Source organism: Centrocercus urophasianus, unplaced genomic scaffold (genome assembly GCF_019232065.1).
Source record: "Centrocercus urophasianus isolate 14NV4802_14NV808 unplaced genomic scaffold, USGS_Curo_1.0 seq_12, whole genome shotgun sequence".
Classification (NCBI taxonomy): Eukaryota; Metazoa; Chordata; class Aves; order Galliformes; family Phasianidae; genus Centrocercus; species Centrocercus urophasianus.
Genome location: NW_024884364.1, coordinates 32,203,442 through 32,226,625, shown reverse-complemented (window position 1 = coordinate 32,226,625; position 23,184 = coordinate 32,203,442). Strand labels below are relative to the sequence as shown.

Below are 23,184 nucleotides of genomic sequence, written 5' to 3'. Positions count from 1 at the left end.
AGAGCATTAGGGAAGTATTTCAGATGGAATGTTAGGGAAACTGGAATCTTCAAGCTATCTGGGTAATAGCTGAAAAGCCTATTGAATAAGTTTCAGAAGAATGAGGGCTAACCTTGTGTTCTGGCCAATGCTAACTACCACTGTGTGATAAAATCTTCTGTTTCTGGCTGGGAGGGGGACTACAGTTACACAGATGGCAGAATCACCGTTACCAAAAAAAGCGTGTCTTTGCGTATTAGAGATACCTGACCAATTAGATAATGTGTCTATTAAATTGCACCTGTATTAGAAATATAGTATGTGTTGTTATTAAGGAATGATGGTGAATTTTCACTGTTTGTGCAAAATTTGTGATTACTTCATATGTCATTTTGCCATGCAAATATGAATTTACAAATGCTAATAGAATTCAGGTTTTCAAAATATCTCTTTTCCCCCCTTTTTTTGTCTTGCAGTTTTCAGTGAAGATCTACATGCCAGTCTATATTTTGTCAATGCATCTCTGCAAGAGGTAGTGTTTGCTAGCACCACAGGGACATTGGTACCCTGTCCAGCAGCAGGGATCCCCCCGGTGACGCTCAGATGGTACCTAGCAACGGGCGAGGAGATCTACGATGTCCCAGGGATCCGCCACGTCCACCCCAATGGCACTCTCCAAATTTTCCCCTTCCCTCCTTCAAGCTTTAATAACTTAATCCATGATAACACTTACTATTGCACAGCTGAAAATCCTTCAGGGAAAATCAGAAGTCAGGATGTTCACATTAAGGCCGGTGAGTACAGCCTTTTTCATGTCTCAAATGGGCTTGGGGAGGGGGGAAAGTTTGGTGTTTTGAAAAGTAGTAGCAATTGTAAATCAAAAGAGTTAAGGTGAGAAGAATAACCTCAGAAATCCTTATGATTATTATGTGAAATAGTGTATTATTTTTCCTCTCTTCCTGATTCGTTTTTGCTTTGGTGGTGAAAAATTAGTTTGCCAAAGATCATGATCAGCTGAGCTGAGCAAAAATGAACCAGAAATGAAATTTTTAATCAGACCATGCTTACTGATTAAAAAGCTGTGAGAGATAAGGATGTAGTCCTTGGGTTTTTTGAAACAGTTGGGGAAAAAAAAAAAAAGTAAAATGCTTAGCTGATCATGCCTCTTCTTAGGTGCTTGTGTTGAGTTGTGCCTTCTTTTGAAGAAGAAGCTTGTGTCCTTTATAATAACAGCAAAAGGTGTTGATGAAAAGTCAGCACTTGGCGTTTGAGCTAAAACATGCAAATTGGCATAATGATTTGTATCTGTTTTCTTGTGCTGACTGTATGCAGTCTGAGTGAATAAGTAGGGAAATACAGTGGGATCAAAATCAGGCCTTTTGCTGCAATATGTAAACATGATTGCATACTTTCTGAAGGTTTTGTCTACCCACTTCAGTTAATTAAAATATTCAAATAAACAAAGCTGCTTTGGAAGCTGACCCTTGCCTAATGCAAATCCTTATAGCCTTTGTTGGTGGTGGAACTGTGAGTCTTTTCTCAGAAGTGTCTTTTCTTTTGAGATACGCCTTCACAGGATTCATGGAGGGATAACTGTGAACAGTTACTAAGTAGACTTGACTTCACTTCATCATCTTATGTGGGGATTTATTCTACTCTTTTTAACAATGAACTAACATTCAGATATTTGGAGTTTGTAGGAAATTGGAAGGTAAACTGAAAAAAGAGATTTTAAGAATTTCATTTATCTTATTCACACTAAATTTAGTGTGAAATAGTGCTCATTTTCTTTTACAAGAAATGACTATGATAACCAAGTTTGCATGTTACATGTGTGTGGAATTCCTGTAATGACTTATGCTTTCCCTGAAAATACTTTGTTGTTCACAGACCAAGAAAGATTGAATTTTTTTCAGCTGTTGGGATAACTTTGATGGATTTCCTAGCAATACATCTGGCAGAATTATATTTTATGAGAACATATTTTTGTCCTTTGCAGTTTGTTAGTTGGGATATCAATTTTTCCCAATATATAGGAAAATATTTTGGCAGCTTTTTCTTTTTTGAAATGTTAGTTTCCAATATTTATATTTCTTAGATAAATGATTTTGTTAGCTGTGATTTAATGCTCATTCAGTTGGAGAAGCATACAATATAGATGATAGGATATGGCTATATCTGTTGCACAGCTTTCAATTTTTTCATGGAACTCCAGAAGTCTTCCAATTCTGCTTGAGAAATGAACTTTACAAATGGAAGCAGGATGTGCAAAAAGGCTTTACAAGAAGTATGAGTTCTGCTCCAGAAGTAATGCCTCCTATTTTTATTATGTTGGCCCATTATGTCAGAGGATATTGGTGATATGGAAATAGATGTTGAAACTTCCCACCAATATTTCATTATGCTTTGTTGCTATGTGATAAATGGTAGCAGAGGGGCAATCTGACAAAATGAGATCTGACATGGGAGTATATGTGAAGCAAAGGCATGTCACTGTATATCTCATGCAGAAAAAATGGCACCCATTAGCACTCATTGATGGTTGCTGGACATCAGTGTAGACCAAATACTGAATGTGAGCACTGTGAGGCAGTGGATGATGCAATCCAGCAGTAGCGACAACAGCAGTAAGTCACCTCCACCAATACAGATTTTTATGAGCATGGCATGGAGGCTCTTGTTCATTGCTGAATGAATGCAGAGCTAGTGGTGGTAACTAAGTTGACAAATAGTGTTTTGTAGCTGAGAATTTGCTCTATCAAATAGTGATATTGTGCTCTTTGTATCTGTTGTAGCTTCCACGAAAATAAGTAGGAGGCATTACTTTTGGAGCAGTGTTCCTTGACTCACTTTTTTTAGCCCCCTTTCTTCTCCTTTTTGGCCTCTTACCTTTGTTCCATTCATTTGAGATGCTGCTTCATGTGGATAGTGTGCAACTTAGGTAACAAATTGAACATGTTCCCTTCCTTCTTAAGAGCTAGCATTGTGCTCTAGAGCTCTCATTGGGCTTGATAGCAGATAATAGTTACTAGTGAGTCTTACCTTGAGTAATTCTCTGTCACAGGAAGCCACAGGAAGATACAATTTTTGAGGAAATTTCCTATGCATATTAATAATTCATTCTCAGTCAGCTTGCAAAAGCCTGAAACTAACTTACTTCCTTAAGATATAAGAGTATGGCATTTATAAGATTTCAAACTTGCAGATGATTGTATTTGTGTTTTTTGAATATAACTATTACACACAATGATCTCTTCCCTCCTCTCAAAAAAAGGAAACTACCAACTAAAACAAAGCAGAAAACAAATGACAATAAAACAAAAACCAAAAAGTCAAACCCAAACTCAATCTTCTTCCAAGACAATCCTGCATGGGAATAGAGGGTTGTGTGTGTGTGTGTGTGTGTGTGTGTGTGTGTGTGTGTGTGTGTGTATATTAGAAAGAAGGCTGAATTTCTCGTATAAACTCATGATTCAGAGAACTGGGATTTTCAAGATGATCAGCAAGTCTTTCATGGGAGCCATTTATCCTTTGGAAATAACTGATGGCATGTCTGAAACCACAATAATGTAAACTTTTCAATAAGAAATGAATAAGTCTCTTTCTAGTTTTTGTGCCTGACAGATACTTCCTGTTGGCTTACTGAAATGATCAGCTGGGCAGTAAGGTTTAAAAATTTGGCAGATTTTCAAAGTAAGAGACCTTTAGCAATGTGCTAGTGTATTGCTGCTAAAATGAAAAATAACTAAGGAGCTGCTTCATGCCAGGGTAGCCACAGTTGTGACATCGTTACTGTTAAAGGTGCTTATAATATCTGTTCTGCCCAGAGTGTACTTACAGTGGAGTTAAGAAATTCAATTTCTGATTCAAAATTTTGAATCAGTCTTTTGTTGTTGTTGTTTTGTTTTGTTCAAATTCAGTGAATGATTGCATTGTAGAAGGTGGATTTGTCTTGATTTTATTTTAAGCGATATTTAGTTAATCATTAAATGCATTTACTTCTTTTTAGTGTTTCTAACTGCTCCGTTGATAGATCCTGTTTGGGATAGAGAGCTCCAGTCTTTCTTTCTGCAGTGGTTGCACTGGTCCTGAAAACTTGCTACTGTTTGCATTTGTGAAAAGCAGTTACATTCTAGTATGCTGACTTCTTTTTTTCTTTAAAGACATTGAGTAGGAATGACCTTTAAAAATTCTAGTGCTCCTGGCATGTATCTCTTCAGTCTAGAGTGAATGTGGTTAAATGTAATGGGTAGAGCATTGCACGTGATTGTGGGCAGGGTATATGGGCAGGAAATATCACTGTAATATGGCAATTTCACATTGCTAATTTGGTTATATTGCTGTGCTGGAGTTCTTGCCAATAATTTTTTCTTTCAGACCTATACAAGCATTAAACACACATGTCATTTTACCTTGTTTTTTGCTGAAACTGTTCCTCACTTGACCACTGTCTCTAGCTCCTTAACTACATTGGCTGTGGTAATTCTTGCACCTTGGTCTTACAGTACTGTACAGATTTTACATTAATGCTTGTCCTTCATTTCTTACCCACTTAGATGCTATCCCTTACAAGCGGTACTACTTCTCTCCTCTGCCTTCTTCTCTGTTAACCACTGCTTACAGATTTTCACCACTCCTTCATTGTGTTGTTTCAATGTTAGAATTTTCCTTCTTTCCACTTATCTTACCAATGTAGTTTCATGTCTTTTGATTAATGCTAGTTTCACGTGAAGAATTTTTCCTGTTCCTTTTTCTTTTATTTGGCTATTAACTTAATTTTCTGTTTGCTAGTCAAATCAGATCCTGGATCTTAATGCTTCCATATGTTTTTAAAACAACTCCCAGTCACAGCTACTGTTTTCTTATCACTGTCTTATTTCTCTCCATGCTGGCAATTAAATGCGGTTCTATCTTACCTGCTATAATTTCTCTGTGTTTCTGAAACACTGTTGTTGGTGGGTTTTTTTCTTTCTCTTTTTTTTCTTTTTATTTTTTTTTTTCTTCTGTCACCTTCATTGGTTTTCTCCTTTGTTTTTCACTTCTTCAAAATCCTAAATGACACTGTCCTTCTCTTCTACCCTTTGGATGCCTTTTTTACCTACAGTAGTTGCATGTAATTTGTACTCCTGGATAGAGTAGAAAAACCATTTGTGATGATAAATATGGCACGAAAGACAAGAGAAATAACAGAAGGTGTAACACAATTTACCCATAGAGTTTTGCAGTAACTGCTTATTTATTTCTCCTTGTTACCAGAATTAGGAGAGGAACACAGAAACATGACGAAATACAGATTCTGAGTAAATAGAAAGATCTGGGAATGCTTTTGTACTAATTCTCAAAACTATTAGTCTTGCAAAACCGTCATTTAAACACATTAAAAAAATCACGACCTGAGGAATCTTGATGGGGGAATTTTGTATTAGATGGGATGTGTGATTATGACTTGCTAATGGAACCTACTCCTTTCTTTTCAGTTTTACGGGAACCCTATACAGTCCGTGTGGAGGACCAGAAAGCCATGAGAGGCAATGTAGCAGTGTTCAAGTGCATTATCCCCTCCTCTGTGGAGGCATACATCACTGTTGTCTCATGGGAGAAAGACACAGTCTCGCTTGTCTCAGGTAGGCTCTTATGATTTTCTTTCTCCACTGGCAATGGCAGAAGTGGTTGCTGTCTTTTCCCCAAAATACCTGCTGTTTGCTTTGAGTCAGTTGTAGACTCGTATGTCACCCTTTCAGTAACATATTTCATATTAGTGTTGCTGCATCCTTATGACTGTATGTGACATGAAGTTTTTAGACAGCCTGGCTTTTTCTAACATGCTTGAGGGGATACTAACATGGTTTTTGTTTTATACTAGATATAAAATCAGCTTCCTGGTTGCTGTGACAATGGGCTTGTGGTTTAACTTTGATAAGAAACCCTTACATGCCAAATAAATTTGAGTGTCATAAAGCATGTGTTGAGTTGTACTTGTTTTTCAGTAATAGTGTTACTCATGGATTAGAAGAAATTCTGAGTCTAAAATTTGTTTGGTTATCTTTAAATATGCTGTGTAACTGGTATTCATGCCTTCATAGTATTTTTTTCTCTAATACCTTCATAGTTAACTCTAGAGGCTTAAGCACGCTGTGAGCAGTGCTACAAGGCAAAAAAATTCAAGTGCAGCAATAAATTCTAAAAGTTACATGCATCAATTGCCAATGTGAGGCAATGCTCAAGAAGTATAGGGATTTCATGCAAGTAATATCCAACATTATAAAGCTTAAACGTTTTAAGAAATTCACAGGAGGCATTATGTATGCATAAAAGTATTTTCACTGTGGTACATATCCAAATTATATATTACACTCAGCACTTCTGTTGTTACTCATACAAATGATTTAAATGCAGAAAGTTGAAGTATATTTTTTCAGGGCAGTGAAGAATGGAAAAAGTAGTTTAAGTTGAATGTTGCTGCAGAGTGTATTTAAGAATGTGTTTGTGTTTGTGATCCTACAATATTTAGAAACATTTTTCACTTCTCAGTGCATTAATAATCTTTCCTTTCCTTTCTGACAAATGTGACATTGATGAAAATACGTTTCTTTATGACTCATGTTCTAGATTTTATTTCTCTATGTAGTTTATTGATTCCTTTGATTCCTTGTGTAGGCTTTTTTTTTTTTTTTTAAAAAAAAAATCTTTTGGGAGTTATATTCCATATAGTTCTCTAAAGATTTTGTAACTATTTAAGTACCATTTAATTCATGATCACTTGTCCTACACTTGTCACTTGTGGCACACTGTTTAAGTTTGTCAAATCCACTTTGTTGTTCTTCTGTATTTTGATCAGGCATATATTTTGCCCATTTGCCACTGGGCAAAATAAGCATTGCCACAAATAGGTTTGTTGTATCTGTATTGTAGGATTCACCAACAAACAACCAACACTGAAAGTTCATAGTTAATAGACAAGTAAGCTTTCCATTATTCTATTCGTAATGGTACAGAACTGTGATTAAGGTTATCTAATACAACAGTGGATGAATGTATTTATTTCCTTTTCTAACAGATGATGCACATACATCTGCATGTGAAAGAAAAGAATGTGTATATGTACATGGTTAATTACCAAAATATTTTCTCAAGTTTGTTCATTCTGTAATAAAATATGCCTGCTTTCTTTTCGGGAGTCAGGATAAGAAGACACAGGTCTATAGGGAAGAAAGAGTGGCATCTCTGTAGACCATCGTGACTACTATCTTTAAAATAGTTTATTTCTGGTTAATCTATCTTGATTTTTATCCTTTAAACTTTTGGGGGATAAACGTGCATAATGAAATCTAGGTCTATGTACTTGCATCTTTTTTTTCTTAGTGTCACTTCTGACTTCGGTTGACTAAGCTACAGACATTAAAAATCTATTAAAACACTTTGAACACTTAAAAAACAGTTTTAATTATCTCACAGTCCCGTGATTTGACAGTTATAAATCTAAATGGAGATAAAATAAAACTCATTAAAACCTGCTCTTAAAAATCTCTGTTTAATATATTGGATCACGTTACAGAAAAGATTTAGTTTTAGAGATGAAATCACAAATTAGATTACAGATTGATGCTACCTGATGTGCAAGGGCAAAAGTGAGATGGGAAAATATTTCTCTAGTGTAGCCAGAATAGCTGCTAGATTAGTTTGTTCACCACTTAAATGCAGGTTGATAGTGAGCCTGCATGTGTTTCATAAAACCATTGCCTTGAGTTTTACCTATAATAAATTTTGCAATAATCTGGCCATGAACTCAAATGGTAGATATTGATCAAGCTTGTCTTCTTAGAATGCCAGTGCTGATGAATAGGGTACTAGACCTAACACAGCTATTGAGCTGTTTTCTACTAATGATCAATGTTCTGAGGAAGTGCATATCCCTGCTTGTACAGTCATTATAAGTAAGTTAGGGCTTTTTGTTTCTTTTTTTTTTTTTTTTTTCCAGTGGAGAAGCTTCATATGAAAGTAGTACACAGACAAACTTCTGAAAGTCTTAAGTCCCAATGTAGTAATTCAAAGTATAAATTAAATATTTCATACATCTGTCTGTGTGTAGTCCAGTTCTGGCTACTAGAACAGTGAGATTTTTGAACCAGAATCTTTTCTTTCAACAGTTTCTTACTGTTTTAGTTGTCATTTCTTTCTGTGGAAATCAAACATTTCGAATAAAAAGCAAATTTTTTAATATTTCTTTACAGCAGAAAAGCAATAATTAAAAAAACAAACGAACAACAACAACAACAACAACAAAAACACCACCCAAAAGAACTAGTTTTTAGAAAGTGGATTTAAGGGGCATATTCCTTAATTTTTTTTTTAATTTATTATTTATTTATTTATTTTGACATGGCAGAATACAACTGCCTTTGCATTGTATGCTTAGTTTTCAGGGAGCGCAGTGAAATTCAGTAATTGAGGTATATAATAAAAATGCCTGGGCAGCTGAACTGTATGTTGTGCCTCCCGGTTGTCATAAATTGTGGGTTGAAACCTAGTAAGACATGAAGCTAGATTATTTCCAAGGGGTGTGATGATAGATGAGGCTTCTGCTCAATGAAGTGGAAGGTGGCAATGTGGTAAGCCAATAATATTGAAGTCCATGAAATATCCATGTTCAGAGACAGCTGTGGACTAAAAAAGTGTACGTGTGTCTGTCTCCAGGGAAATGATCAGGTAGCTGAGATTTGAGGTAGCTGAGCTCCTACACTTTGTATTTCTATGTGATAGTAAATCTGTGGCTAAAAAGCATTTTCAGGATGTCTTCTTGGAGCAAAGGTAGTGTGGAAAAAGAATTTTAAATCAAGTCAAGAGTGATCGTTAGGATGAATCTATTCTGGGGAAAAATGGAAAACATCAACTCTCAACAATAAAGAGACAAATAATTTCATGCTAGGAAGAACCATTTTGAATAATTTTTAGATTAATTATTCAACTATCTCTGCTAAACACAGCTGTGCTGCACATCGTCATGATAGACACATAAGAACAGCAGCAGACATGCAGTTATCAGTCTATTAGAAATGCATGAAATGTATAACTGTCTCTGTGTCTCTTACTAAAATGAATCAGACATTTCAGTGGTGTGTGTCTTGCCTAACAATCTCTTAAGTCCCAGTAAAATAGAAAACCAACACTAATTTTGAGACGTCGAGGGCTTAGAAAGTGCAAGTTATCACTGCGCAAAGATCTGCTGCTGTATCTTCAGAAGCCATTTTCAACTCTTGTCTAGTCTTCAAGTTCAACTCTTGTTCTGTGTTGTCAGAAGACTTTAAACAGAGTCTGAAATTCATGTGAATTATAAATAGTGTAATGATGTGCAGTTTTCTGTCCTGTATTTGCATCAGTCACCAGCTCTTATTCGTTTTTGTTAGATGACACTAAATATAAAAGCTTAAATAATCCTCTAATGCTGTATGACTGATAGCTGCATACATGTTGTTTGTAGGTCAAGTTTCCTTCTCACTTCTCTCCTTTACGTACCATTCCCAAAGAAATAGTCTTCTTGAATCAGCGTTGCTTTGATCTTGTAACCTCTGGAAACAGTACAGGTCCTGCAGGACCAAAGAATGCATCAAAACGTTTCTTGCATCCAACAGTCATAAAAACAAGGGGTATAGTATAGAAATGTGTCATGGTGCAGATTGTGCTCCTGCTGCTGTTGAGCAACTGTGAGGCAGATGGGAGACTGGCGCTTGACTTGTAGTAGTAGTTGTTCTTCACACACAAAACTGTGAAGCTGGGATGGAGAAGAAGGCAAAGACAAAATAACTGTTGATTATGCTTTGTCTGAAAGGAAAGAGCAGAGTCTGTTCATGTGTTAATTAGCTCCAGAGAGCAAAGAATGAATGTGGGTATAGAGGAAAGGAGAGCAGAAAGGAGTTATTAAAAATAAAGGTTGGTATAAAGGGATAGAAAAAAGGGAAAGGAAGATCAGACAGAAACAAAGGGAAAGACTGAAGAATAAATTTTGGTCTTTCATTGAATACTGTGATACTGTGTTTTCTATCTGGATGCCTCCTGTCTTGGTGCTGGTAACTATGAGATGAGTTTTTCCATGTATCTGAATAGCTTCCTGCCAAGGGCAGGATCATGAATAGGTCATGCCCTGACCTTTCTGAATTCCCATTTTCCTGTCTAATGACATACCTTGCAAGAATCTGTCCAATTTATACACAAAATACAACTGCTTAAAAAAGGCAAAAAAAAAAAAAAAAAAGAGAGAGAGTTGAATAGTAACGATAGTGCGCAATGGCATATTCAAATCTGCACAGAAAGAATAGCAGCTGTGAAAGGTGTGTAAGCATGAATGGAACACAGCTCCCTGAAGGGTTATGACTGACGTGCAGATGACAGCTGATGAGCCTTTCAGTCAGCACCCTTTGAGTGGGCCAGAAATTAGACACACTGGACGACGACTTGAAATGTCATTGTTGTACAGTGACCTCCATTTGATGTAATGTGTTACATTATTTATTTACACACCATTCCTCAAATCTTGTCTTAAAAGGCTCGGGGGCTGTTGGATCTCCTCCTGCACAGAGGGCTTTTCTGAACTGCTGTGGTTTGCAGCAAGCACCCGATGTTTGCCAGAAGTTAGCTTGCGGTGGCACGAGCAAAATACAGTTATGGTTTCTGTTTACACTGGGGTTGGAGATCACAGTGGTGATTCTCTTTGTACAGAGCCTTCATTCTTTTTCTTTTGTTTTTCAGCCATGAAGATGGTATGTAGTGAGAGGAAAAAAAAAAGTCTCTATAGCGAGTGGCCCTGTGTGCAAAGTCCCACACTTAGAATTATTTGATTGATGATGATCATATGGATTTTTTTCAGCCATTTGCTTGAGACTGTGTCTAGGAGAGATGAGTTGTGGTCTTGATTTGGTTTGGTGTCTGGGCTTGCATAGGGTTGCTAATCATTCAGCAGGCATGTAACCTATTCCACTGACAACTCTAGATGTAAGCTCTTTTCTAAGTCTGGGTGCAGTTGTATGCAGAGTGCAAGTTTTCTTACACTTTATCAATGTATATATAAGAAAAGAGCTCTGAGTGTGAACTATCTTCTAACAGAAATACGGCAGGTGACACAGAAAATTAAGCAGCCAGCCTCCTGCATCTGCTGAGCTTACTTGACACACTGGAGAGCTACTGTGTGTAGTTTTCAGAAATGTTCAAGTCAGACTATAGATATGTTCTTACAGTAGCGTGGATTTTAAGCTTCCTGAGGATGTGTTAAGTGCAGATGCCTATCTCTAAAGAAAATATACAGCTTCTTTGCTTTCTTTTTCAACAAAGCTATTTTCCTAAGAGACTTAGGAAAAAGTCATTTGCTACATTATTTAAGAAATGTCTTGTTACCTTATTTTTTCCAGAGAGCACTGTTCTTTTAAAGAGAGTATTTCGTAATACTAGCAAGTGAAGACACTATAAACATAGCACTTCCAGGTTGTGCAAATATTTTGCACCCGCTATTTTGGCTTTTCAGGTTGTATATTAAGGAAATGTTCTCAGAAGCAGTTCTAAGGCAGTGGCACAGGCTGCCCAGGGGAGTCCCCGTCCCTGGAGGTGTTCAGGAGCCGTGTGGATGTGGCACTGAGGGACGTGGGCAGTGGGCAGTGGGCGTGGGGGGGGTGAGCTGGTGGTTGGACTGGGGGATCTCAGCTGTCTTTTCCAACCCTAATGATTCTGCAGTTCACTGTAAACCAAAATTTTAACTGAACAAAGTGATGTACTTCTACTGTTCCTTAGAAGACTTTTCTTTAGGCTTCTTTTCAGGCTACAGTCCATGTTTGTTTTCCACGATGTTGCACTTGGAGTATTTTGATCAGGCTAGTCATCTAAAATTAGTGCTGGTGGCTTGAATGCAAGGGTTTCCTTGGCTTTGTGGGGGCAGCTGTTTAGAGTGATGAAAATGGAAAGCGTCTGACCCACATGTCATAGAATTGTGTTTTGGTAGTACAGAGGAAGATAGGCAGACCGTATGCAGGGGAGCGTGCTGATCATTTAACCAGCACAGGGAAGCATGCATGTGAAACTGAGGTGCTAATGTTAGAGAGGCTATTGTTTCCCTATCGAAGGGATCTTTCTCATTGTGAATGAACATCGTGGCTGCTATGAGGGTGTAGAACATCAGTGGGTATTTGTGACAGAAAGGAGAAAAGCTTGTCTGAGTGGCAAAAAAACCCTTATGTTTTGCCTGAAGCAAAGCCAAAATGTGCTTAGGCTAGGGGTGAGATATGTTGTAATTTTTTTTTCCTCTGCTGCTCTGTTATGGATAGCTTCCTGCTACCATCAATTCAAAGCATCCTTTCCCTCTACTCAGTTTAAGAACAAGCAAAGAAGCAAACAAACAAACAAAAAAAAAGTCACAAGAGCCCTTCAATCCTTTCTCTATTTTTTTTTTTCCCCTCAATCCTTTTTTTTCCTTCTTTCTACTTACTCAATTAATGAGCATGAAATCGTGATTGGATTCAGGCCCCCTTCAGAATTACTTCTTGTACTCTTAGGAATAAATTGAAAAGAGAGTGTAAGAGGGGGATTGCAGCTATTCTTCCTGCTTTAGGGATTCAGCTACCTGGATGTTTTCCTTTGATATATGTGTCCCTGTTTCTTTCTTTTCTCCTCTCTGTATCAGTATCAGAGTGTATCAGAGTGTATGTGTGTGTGTATAAACACACATATACTTATCATGGCTATATATAGGCCCAAGGATCTGTTGGATCATGCATAACATTATCAAATCTGATGCCCTAACTGTTCTGTTTTACCACCTTGTTATTGATGTCGCCAGTCATGAAGAAGTTTCTTTCAGCATGGTTGAATTCAGTGGCACATTTAGCCTCTCACTGGAAAATATCTGTCACATTATTGTCCCTCCGGATGTACTTGAAGTTTCTTTCATTTTCCTGGGGAGAATCTCATTTTTTTCGTCTGGCCAGATTTTCCTAGCCTCAATTCCTGCAATACTAATTCCCTTTGAGGTTTGTAAAACCTCTAAATAAATGCTGCCTACACTTTAATTACTGTGATGTTTACCAGATCTTTATTAAAGGCAAAATGAGAGCAGACTGACGCTAACCTTCACAGGTATTTGCTAAGCAATTTTCAATTTCGTCTTTGCTCTTTGTTCACAATTCTTCAGGTTTTCCCTGAATTCAGTATTTGAAGCAATATATATGTATCACCTTGGTCTAATATACAGGATTTGTGTGTGTCTGTGATATTTAGATAGCAAGACCTGGTGCTGTCAGATTTGGTAGCAATGGTCTAGGAGCTTGAACATATGCAAGTGAATCAGTGTGCTGATTTTTAGGTCTGATTCTGTTATTTCCTTTCAGTTTTATTTTTGAAATGGTGGTCATAGCATTTTTTTATACTTTGCTCTGTTAGTGGCATGTGACCTTGTCACCTTCTTGAGCAGTAATGGATAAATATATGACCAAATTAAGCACTGCATGCTTGGGATTTCCCAACAAAACCATGTCTAACTTGAGCAAACTGCCAATGAGCTCTGACAGTCTTGATGTCAGGGAACAAAATCGATGCATGAGAGTCATTCTGATGAACGCACTCTTTGCTGCCCAGAGCTCATTATGCCATAAAACTTTTGCCTGTGTATGTAGCTTAATTGAATTAAAATGTCAAAACTATCACCAGCCATGTGGTATTATTGTTGTTTTGAATACATCAGGGAGACTCCTGATAAGTGATAATGGAAGGAAAAGAGAAGTAGTGTGTTGTAGCAGCTTGCTGATTTCCAGTGAAACAACGTTGTACATTACAGTGCTATCGCTGTCGAAAAATCTGCAAATTTTTGAAGGTAGATGGCCATACAGATGCTCATGTGCTTTGTCTTCCCTGTCGAGAGTCCAATTATAACTGGAAGGTTCATTAGAAGAATGACTCACTAGAAATAAGTGTAATGTCATTCTGGTAGATCTTGGATTAATTTCCTGTGACATCAGTGTCTTATCTCTGCTGCTTCATCTGCATTGCTAAACTATAGAGACATATTTTAAGAGTGGTATGCATGATGTTTCATCAGAGGAAGTTTTAGTTAGAATTAAGGACATTTTTACCATCGGTGAGGTTGGGCTGTGCAGTTGTGCTGTGGTGGTAGATGAAATCTGTTGTGATGTAGAAAGGTGGAAGATACAATATCTAACTGTTTGTTGAAGTAAACAGTAGCTGATCCAGACTATTTGGTTATGCTAGACAAGTTAAAACTAGTGGATTTCTTATAGAAGTCAGAGTAAGAAAGATGAAAGATTGAACTGGTGAGAAGTTCATTTTTCCTACCAAAACTGAACTATTTTCACCAGGAAAAATTTCTGCAATTAAAATTGCAGTTCATGTTTGTGTGGTTTGAAATAAACTCTCCGTGTTTTCACCATTTGCTCAAATACTGCCTGTACTGCAGAAGTCGAAATGCTTAGAGAAGGCTGTGGAGAGCAACGTGATGCCATGCTTTCAGCTGGTGGAGGAGTGTGATCCACAGACCTGTCAACAAAAGCAGGTCAGCGGGATTGAGCAAGGAAAAAAAAAATCAATAAATCTTTGAATTAATCATGCAACTGCCGGAGAGAATTATGGGTGCATGCAATGAAGGATGTAGGTATATATCTATGGCAGCTTATTCTTTCCTGCCTCATTGTGTCCTTTCCTATCTCTGCAAGTTTTCTCCCCTTCCCCCATCTGAATGTTCCCATATTTATTCCAATGCCATCGTGGAATAGTTGCTGCTTATTTTTAAGTGACTAGTTCAATATGAATCAAAAGAAATCCCTCTTACAATTCTCTCTCCACACTGCCACTTTTCTCACTGACTTTCTGCGCACTCAGTATGAATTAATATAGGAATTTCACCTCTGCATAAAAATAAGATTGTACGTCTTGTGCAGTGAACTGGACCAAAAACAACTGCTGCTTCGGTGAACAGAGGAGTTAAAAATTCATGCCCATACTGCTGATGTCTCAGGTGAGTGGGCATCCTCCCTGAGCCCTTTTGCAGCAGCACGGAGGAGGGTAAAGCAATGACTGGCTCAGCCCCACTCCTGGGTCTGCCACTAGGGCAGATCCCCAGGACAAGGTCCTACCCTGGCCTCACAAGCAGCTGTGATCAGTAAACATCTTTACTAAGGGAACATCTTGAGCCCTGCTCTTCATAGCTGGGCTGTGGTCAGATGCAGCCACGAAGAACTAAAAAGGCAGCTCTGGAAGGAGAAATCTGACACCAGGGATATGCTTGAGAGGATTGTGAGGAATTCTGAATTAAAAAGACACATCCTCTTGGTATAGCTTTGTTGCTTTGACTCTATGCGTGGATTTCATTCTTTCCACTTTGAAGGATACAGTTCATTGCAGTGTCCTGGAACTGGGCTCGATACAGCTTCCCCATGAAAAAAAATCGGTGTTCTACTGCTGCTCCAATTCTGGCTTTGGAATTGAGAAAAGCTGGTGAAATAAATGCTCCAGTGCTTTTAAATCCTCACCTCCTCAGAAGATGATGCTCTCCTGCCCCTCCTCTGTGCCCAGGCCAACTCTCCAGCTCTAGAACTTGGTCGCGCTTCACCACAAGGATGTCTCATTGGCTCTCTGCCCGGGGATTCAACCTGGCTCTCTTCCAGCTGGGGAATAGCCCAGTACTGGGTGTTCACTTTGACTGCAATTTCATTTTCCTCTTTTATCTATTGCTTTCTTTTTGAATAGATGGTGATATTCATAAAATCCCTGAGAACAATTACCCCCCTCCTCGTACAGGGTCAGGGTGGCACTGTTCAGGGATTACATATTCCTGCAGGGAAAAAAAGATCAGACATACAGCTCTCTTATTTTTCAATTGCATACCTAGGGAATTTTTTTTTTTTCCCAAAATGTTTTTCGCCCTTCCTCATCAAAAGATAGCACCAAATTCTTGACACACTTGGAAAACACATTTGAGTTCAACCATGTAGTAGTTATTTTTTAATGTCTGTAATAAGGAGAGAAATAGAATAGTCTTCCAGGGACAGATAATTTTTTTCTTCCCTCTCTTTATAAAATATCCTCCCTAACTGCCTCTAGTTCAATGCTGTTGTCTAGTAAAACACCTTTGATTTTGAAGTGGCATATCCCATACAGAAGAAATATTTTATTTCCTAATGCTATTTCTGTAAGTGATCCCCCAGACACTGCCTGAGTGATAATAATGGAAAAAATCTTTCTCTGTGCTTTTTAGGTTTGCGTTTGTTTTGTGCATGTGGTACCATTTTGTCTGCAGTGAGGTCTGAGAGTCCCTTCATGTACTGTATTTTCTCTTGATTTTTCACATCTTTCCTGACAGTTTTTCATTCAGCGTGTACAAGAAAAACATTTAATTAAAAAAAAACCACCAATAACAATTCAAAAACTGAAATGCCGGAATTCATTTCTGGAAGCATATAGCTATGCTGTAAGTAAAATGAAAGTGTATAAAACAGGTTTGAGGGTTTTTTTGTTTTGTTTTGTTTTAATAGATTCTGTGTGAGGAAATACTGATTATAGTTACTGTATTCTGACAGCAAATTCTGTAAAATAAACTGTAATGTTGCATTTAAATGCAGACATCTTATGGAAGAATCTAGAAAAACAAGGAGATTAATGAGCGACACAATCTTTTTTTATTCACTTAAGTGTTTTTATTTTTATTTCATAAATACACTGGATATTTTGAAATCTTTCTTGCTGAAGATAAATTAAACATGAATTTTCTTGGAAAATCCACAGATTTTCCAATATCCATAGAGAAGGAGAAACAGAACTGTCCTTTTGAAAGTGGATGTTGTTACTTGCAAAAAAAAGCAATTTCAGGGCTATGAAGCACAAGTGCACCCATAAACATGAAGTGTTTGGGTGATATGTGCTAAGCCATGGCATACATCTGGCGCTTCTATAGAATGAGGGAGAAGAAGGGAATCCCTCTAAATGTTATTGCTCCAAAAGTGTTTTATGAGATACTGTGTTTGCAGAAGGAATTTAAGAACAAGTACTTACTGAGTAGATTTTGCTCTCCTTCTCTTTTCTGTGTCATCTTCGTTATGTGAGCTCTGTTTGAAAGTACTTTGCATCTCTGTGAGCAATTACTCACAGCAGCTTCTGGAGCTGACTTTTTTTTTAAAATTTTATATTTTATGTGTTTCAGAAATAATTTATGTGTTTCAGGTATCACAAGCTGTGTAGAAATTCAGAAAGTACTGTATTCTGCACATTTTAAAACTTATTTTCCCTTATTACAAAATCCACTTGAGTTAATACAAATGTTTATCCCCATTTTACGTAGAAATGAAAGGAAAAAAAAAAAAAAAAAGAAAAACCAAAACCAACCAACCAAAAAAACCCAAACCAAAACCAAAGAATCTTGAAGATTTCCTGTTTCTTGTGGAGAGTATGGTGAATACTCTGGTAGAATCTCCTAAGCACCGTTCTTCACTTGGACCCATGTTTTTTGTTTCTTTGCGAGTGCTTGAATAATGAAATACACAGAGAAAGCACGAAGGAGGTTCTTAGGAACCCTTGCTAGTTCGGTGTGAATGTTTTATTTTCCCATGAATAAATTGATACCACATATTCTCAGTGCTTCAGATTTATTGAGTTCTTATTGCCTTGGACTGGATCTGTCTGTGTAAATATTTGGTAGATGAGGTTTTGTGGGAGAGTTTGATTTCAAAAGCATTGCTTATAAGCATTGTCAGTTAAAAGGATTAAATATCTTGCCTTTGTCGTGTCATTTTCATTTAGATTTCTTTTCTTACTGTGTCTGTTATGCAGGGATAAATCCTTGCAAGGAAACCATAGGACTATAAATGTAAATACCCTGAATTTGTTTAAAAAAAAAAAGGTGCAATATTAATCAATGAAGATTAATTGCGTTTAGAATCAGAAATATCTTTCTCCTTTTTATCTTAAAGATTTCTTTCTTCCTTTCTTTCTTTCTTGTGGAATTTAAAGTCTATCTGAGTTGGCTCAGCATTTTCTCTGTCAATTATTTTGTAAGGAAAAATGTGTATTGGCATGGCTAAAAATGCTTTCCTGTAGAAAAATCATTTTTCAGGTGGAGTAAACAGAGAAAAAGAAGACTGCAAGGGGTGCAGGAAAAGCCATGCTTTTTTCATTTAAAATATTTTCAGAATCAGAAATCTTTCCTTTCCCATTTCAAAGTTAAAACTGCCTCTAAACTTCTGTATTTGTACAGGTGGAAAAAAAATCTTAGGACGAAAAGGTTGCATAATTCTTGATTAATTGCTTGGCTGGGTTGTCTATAATAGCACATCTTGTTTGTTTGCTTGTTTGTTTACTTTTGCTGTGTTGCTTATTTTTCATTGTTCCAAGAATTTCTGTTTTGGGAAAAGGAATAGTGAATATTTTGGGTTAATTTAAGTAAAATACAAATGCTAGCAAACTCCTCCAATAGCAGTCATGCAGGATACTTACTTTCTTTGAATCAAAATTGCCAGAAAGATTTTGTGTGTGACCATTAAACCGCACCATTTATTTGAGCTGCTCTTCTTAAGTAAAATCAATGCTATTTTTTGCATTTTCCTAATGGGAACCTATTAAGCTAAGTACACAGGCATTTTTAACCTCGGACTCATTGCAGGGGCAGGTCACTACTGGATTCAATCCAGCATATTAACAAGGAACATTGAAATGTACGCTCTTGCATCTGGGTATCTTGGCTACTGGGTTTAGAAGCACTTTGTTGATGTGCTGTATCACATCAAGATGCCAATCTCGAGGATAATTGAAACTCTTCTCTAATACTCCAACAGGTATCTGTTTACTTGCTTAAATGCACCTTTTAATGCTTCTGTCCAGAATTTTTATCTTCTGGAGTTCACAGGTGGTCATAAAAAATAAATTCTGGATTGGAATTCACTCCACATGATTTTAACTTGAATGATGAATGATCTGTTAGGCTACTGAAAATTTACTGCCTTTCAAGTCAGTAGGGATGGGAGGGCAAAGCAGAAAGACTAGCTGTACAAATGATACCTTATGATCAGAGTGGAGAGGGAAGCTAGAAGAGCAGGGGAAGGAGAAGTGTTTTATGTTTATTCTGACTTGGGAAGTGTATTTTTTTGTTAGCTTGTTTTTAAGAACATATAAGAAATAGAACAACACAGTCTGGAATAAATAGTTACAAGAAGTGTAGGAGAGTGAAGAGCCAATAGACTGTAAGTAAAAATAAGGCATCTTTGTTCAACAGGCATCTCTGTCCCAATGGAGGATTGGAAAGTAACTGAAGAGAAGGGAATTAGGCCATCTCCTTATACCAGACTGCCTTTGACACTTAGTCCAAATGTGTCCCTCTGCTTCGAAGAGAGAATGTTTCTTTCTACTTCCAGAACATTAGAGGGAGTTCAAACCATGATTGCTGGGGGCTCAGAGGAGCTTAGAATTCGATCAGACTAGTTTATGAGTTGGAAAATTGCCATTGAAATCTTTCATATCTAACCTTTCACATTGTCTTTTTAATCTTTTTTTTTTTTTTTAAATCCTCATTTCCCTTTTCTCTCATCTCCATTTTCTCCTTGTTTTCTCCATTTCACCTTGTTTACCATAAATTGTGAATTTAAACAAAGGCTTTTTTGTAGAAACTCTCTCCCCAAAATGAAGCGAGTTTTAAGAAGGTACTTGACATCTCTAAATGGGAACAGAGGGTTTGAAAAGGAATAATGAGGAGAAGAAATTGTACATGAATTCTGCTGCACTCAGAACCTGAAAGTTGGTGGGGAAAGCTGGGATAAAATTAACAGCTCTCCATGAGGGCATGTGTCATGGCTGGGAGAGAGCCACAAGATGAGCCTAAGATTGGAAGCAATGCTAAATAGGGGCTGAGTACCCTATGCTGTTTCATTTATTTATTTTTAGCTATATGGAAGATCTTTGACTTCTGATCCCTTTTGGGATTTACAGGTTGTAATATCTAATCAGTATGTGAGGAAAGAGAAGCAGCTAAGCATGAATTTCTGTTCTGTTCCTTTTTTTTTTTTTTTTTTTTTTGGACAATTTTTCATCTAGAATGACCTGTATGCCTTTATTTAAAAATTTCTACAATAATAAGACCCTCAATTAAAAAAAAAAAATGCTGAAACAAATGTATCTTCTCAAAAAACTGAGTAGTGAACTGTACTGTGCACTTTTAAAAACTGATTCAAAGCCTTATTGCTTTCCATTCTGTTGAATCATCATGTTTCATCAGTAGGGCTTATACTGATAAAGTATATTGGCTTGATCTTCCTTTAGTCATCATGATTCCTATTACTTGGAGAGAGTTGGTAACGCTGTTACTGCTATTCATAGAAGGGCACTGAAAATCACCATTTGCATTTTGGGGGAAAGGGAATAAACCTCATTAAGAAATATGCCAGATGCTCATGTGAAACCTTACCTGCTGATTGTTGTAAACCAATAACCATCATGGTGAGTTGTGAAGTAGGTTTCAATTATCGCTCCCCTTCTTCAAGCACTAGCACTCCCAGGCCCTTCAGAGAAACACAACAATGTGTCCAATGTTTTGTTTTCCTCAAAAAATGTTGTCTTCTGTCTCCTGGCAGCTTCTGGAAAAGAAAAATTAGCCTTCTGGATATGTTGGATTCCCAAACAGAAAATCCAGTCTTGTGTGGGCAAAAGAAATACCAAAGACTTGTGCCCTGTGCAGAACTTCTTTCTGTTTTCTCTTTGTTTAGTCAGTTCTCAAGAGACAGCATGTTCTCAAAAGATTTATGATGTCTTTATAAGCCTAGCACATGATAAAATATGAAGTTTGTATTCAGATTTATCAACTTGGATGGTTTAACATCTGAGAGATGGTAACCTTGAATATGGGGATAATTCGTGGATAGTAATATGGTATTTATACTACAGCCTTGGAGTGGTGAGCCACCACTGGAGGACTGTTCAGCTGTGACACAGCCCTTCTAGAGCTCCTAAAACAATCTCAAGCAGGAAAAGGGGAGCAATGCTGTATAAGTTCAACATGTGTTGTAGTTTGTTGCTTTCCTCCCACCATCCTGCCTTATAACTTTTTCTCACTGTAGTGTTAGATGGATTTACATCTGTAAATAGCAAATAAGTCATCTCAAAGAAACCATTTCATTGCTTGCTTGCTGATGAGTTCAGATGCAGCCTGCATGTCTGAACATCTGGCAAAACTTTGGGAAATGTCTTTGTGAGATGGAGAGCAAAGCAATGGAGTAAATTTCAATGAAGATGTTTGCCAGTGTTAATAGTAGAAGGGCCTGTTGGCTGAAGTCCTGCAGTGGAGTATCTGCAACTCAAAGCAAACAGCAGCCATCATGGCTTTCAAGTGTTGACCAAAATGTCGATGTACCTCTGTCTAGTGGTGAGGTACATCAGCCCTGTTAGACATATTTGCCAAATGAGTTCCTATGTCTGCTTTTCTTGGGTTATTGTCAAGAAGGAGTATGCCGGGCCACAAGCTCTGATGCTGGTTTCGTGTTACCCGAGCTGCCTCAGGTGCCTCCACTCTTTTGCCCCTGTCTAATAGCAATGAGCATGACTCAATCTTTCTAAAAAGCAGGTCTTTCTTCATTTGATTTCCTGAAATTAAGAAAGTGGCTGTGAAGTTATCTTAGAACATTTAAAAATAACAAAAAAACAGTCAGTTTCCTCCCTTCTCCCTCTAGGACACCAGCGCAGTGCAGGTAAGTCCTTGGACGTATAAAACATTGACTTTGCAGAAACATGAAAATGCTGTTTTGATAAATCACAAGCATCTCTCAGTGGCTCAAAAGGCTATTAAAGTGTCACAGTGAAACAAATCAGCATTGCCATTCTTTCCTTGCTTCTTTGAGGATATGGTTTGAAAACTGTGTAAGAAGCAGATAATTTTGTCTAGAAAATAGGGGAATAAGAATATTGCTGTACAGCAGTGAACAGTTAATGGTATTTCTCTTACATAAGGCTTAACACTTTTCCTATGTAAATCTCTTCCTACATAGTAAGTGGTAATTCAGTGAGTACTATTCTGTGTATTCAGTGCATGAACATGGGATAAAATCTAATGTCTCAAACTCTTTTCTAGATTTGAAGTTCTGTACTTCAACATCTTGGCCCTGCATTGTACATACTTCAGACTACATTTTCATACTGTTTCCCTTAGTAAGTTTGTGGGTTTTTTGTTTAACTCCATAGAGTTCTTTTGATTTAAACGCTTTGGGACTTTGTTGAGTACATTAAGACATGAAAAAGTAAGAAATAACACATTTATGTTCATACATATGTTCATTTGCTCTCCCCTATAAATTCTTATAATCTTAGACAATTTGCCTGAACATGGTAAAAATGCACTGCATGCAATGGAAGGAAGTATAAAACAGAAGCTTGACTGTGATGGAGAGAAGAGGACATGAATGAACTAAGGAAAAATATGAAGATATAGTAGTGTTTGCCATTATTTATTTGAATTGAAAAATGTCAAATTATTTTTAAAGTATTTATGAACATTTGTGCCCTTTGAAGGAAGAATTAATTTACATTTTGTCAGATCTGTACTCTCTAAACATGGAGGCACTGGTTTCTGACAGCTCCTTTTGTCTGTAGCTCATAGGTTTTTCTAGGAAGTTTGAGTAGAGTGGCAGAGAAAAACATGAAGATATGAAAAGAAGTATTTAAAATTGGGATTTTGGCAAGAAGTTCCTCCTTACACACTATTTTTAATATTCATAATTTCAAAAATAAACAAAAAAAATATTATTTTTAAAGGCGTAAGAGAATAACTTGAAATATAAGATACGTACCTGAAAATGTGTATGACTGACTTTTTGAATTGATTCTGTAAGACTTAGAGAAGGAAGACCTGTGAAATCCCACAGACACTGAAATGACTCAGCTTTATGAAAGCAAACATTTTACTAGCTTGAAAGAACTGCAGCAGAAGGAGAAAGCTATGATTTCAACTTTTTGCAGGTTGGTAAACAATAAAGGTTGGTGGCTTTTCTTTTTATAAATGCTGGTGTTGTAGAAGGCACAAACAGTGGCACCCAGTTTAGTTGAAATTATTAGACGGCAATAAGCTAGTACCATAACAGCCTCTGTACTTCAACTATTACATTCCCTTCTAATGAAGGAGAAGTAAAAAGTATGGAGAGGATTGTCAGAGCAATCCAAGATAGGTGTAAAACTCGGAGAAGAACTTCA

General features: G+C 37.2%; 1 protein-coding gene across 4 annotated transcripts in view; it reads left to right on the top strand.

Annotated features, from left to right (window-relative positions):
- The first annotated feature begins 487 nt into the window (after window positions 1–487).
- Window positions 488–23,184, top strand: part of DSCAM (DS cell adhesion molecule) — a 381,453-nt gene continuing 358,756 nt past the window's right edge. For 3 of the 4 annotated variants that reach the window (XM_042810977.1, XM_042810979.1, XM_042810980.1), the window contains exons 1-2: window positions 704–773; window positions 5,457–5,603. In XM_042810977.1, the coding sequence (XP_042666911.1) occupies window positions 5,501–5,603 (103 nt within the window). In that variant the 5' untranslated portion in view covers window positions 704–773; window positions 5,457–5,500. Of the gene's footprint in view, window positions 774–5,456; window positions 5,604–23,184 lie in introns of all 4 variants that reach the window. The other variant, XM_042810976.1, reaches the window with a different exon arrangement.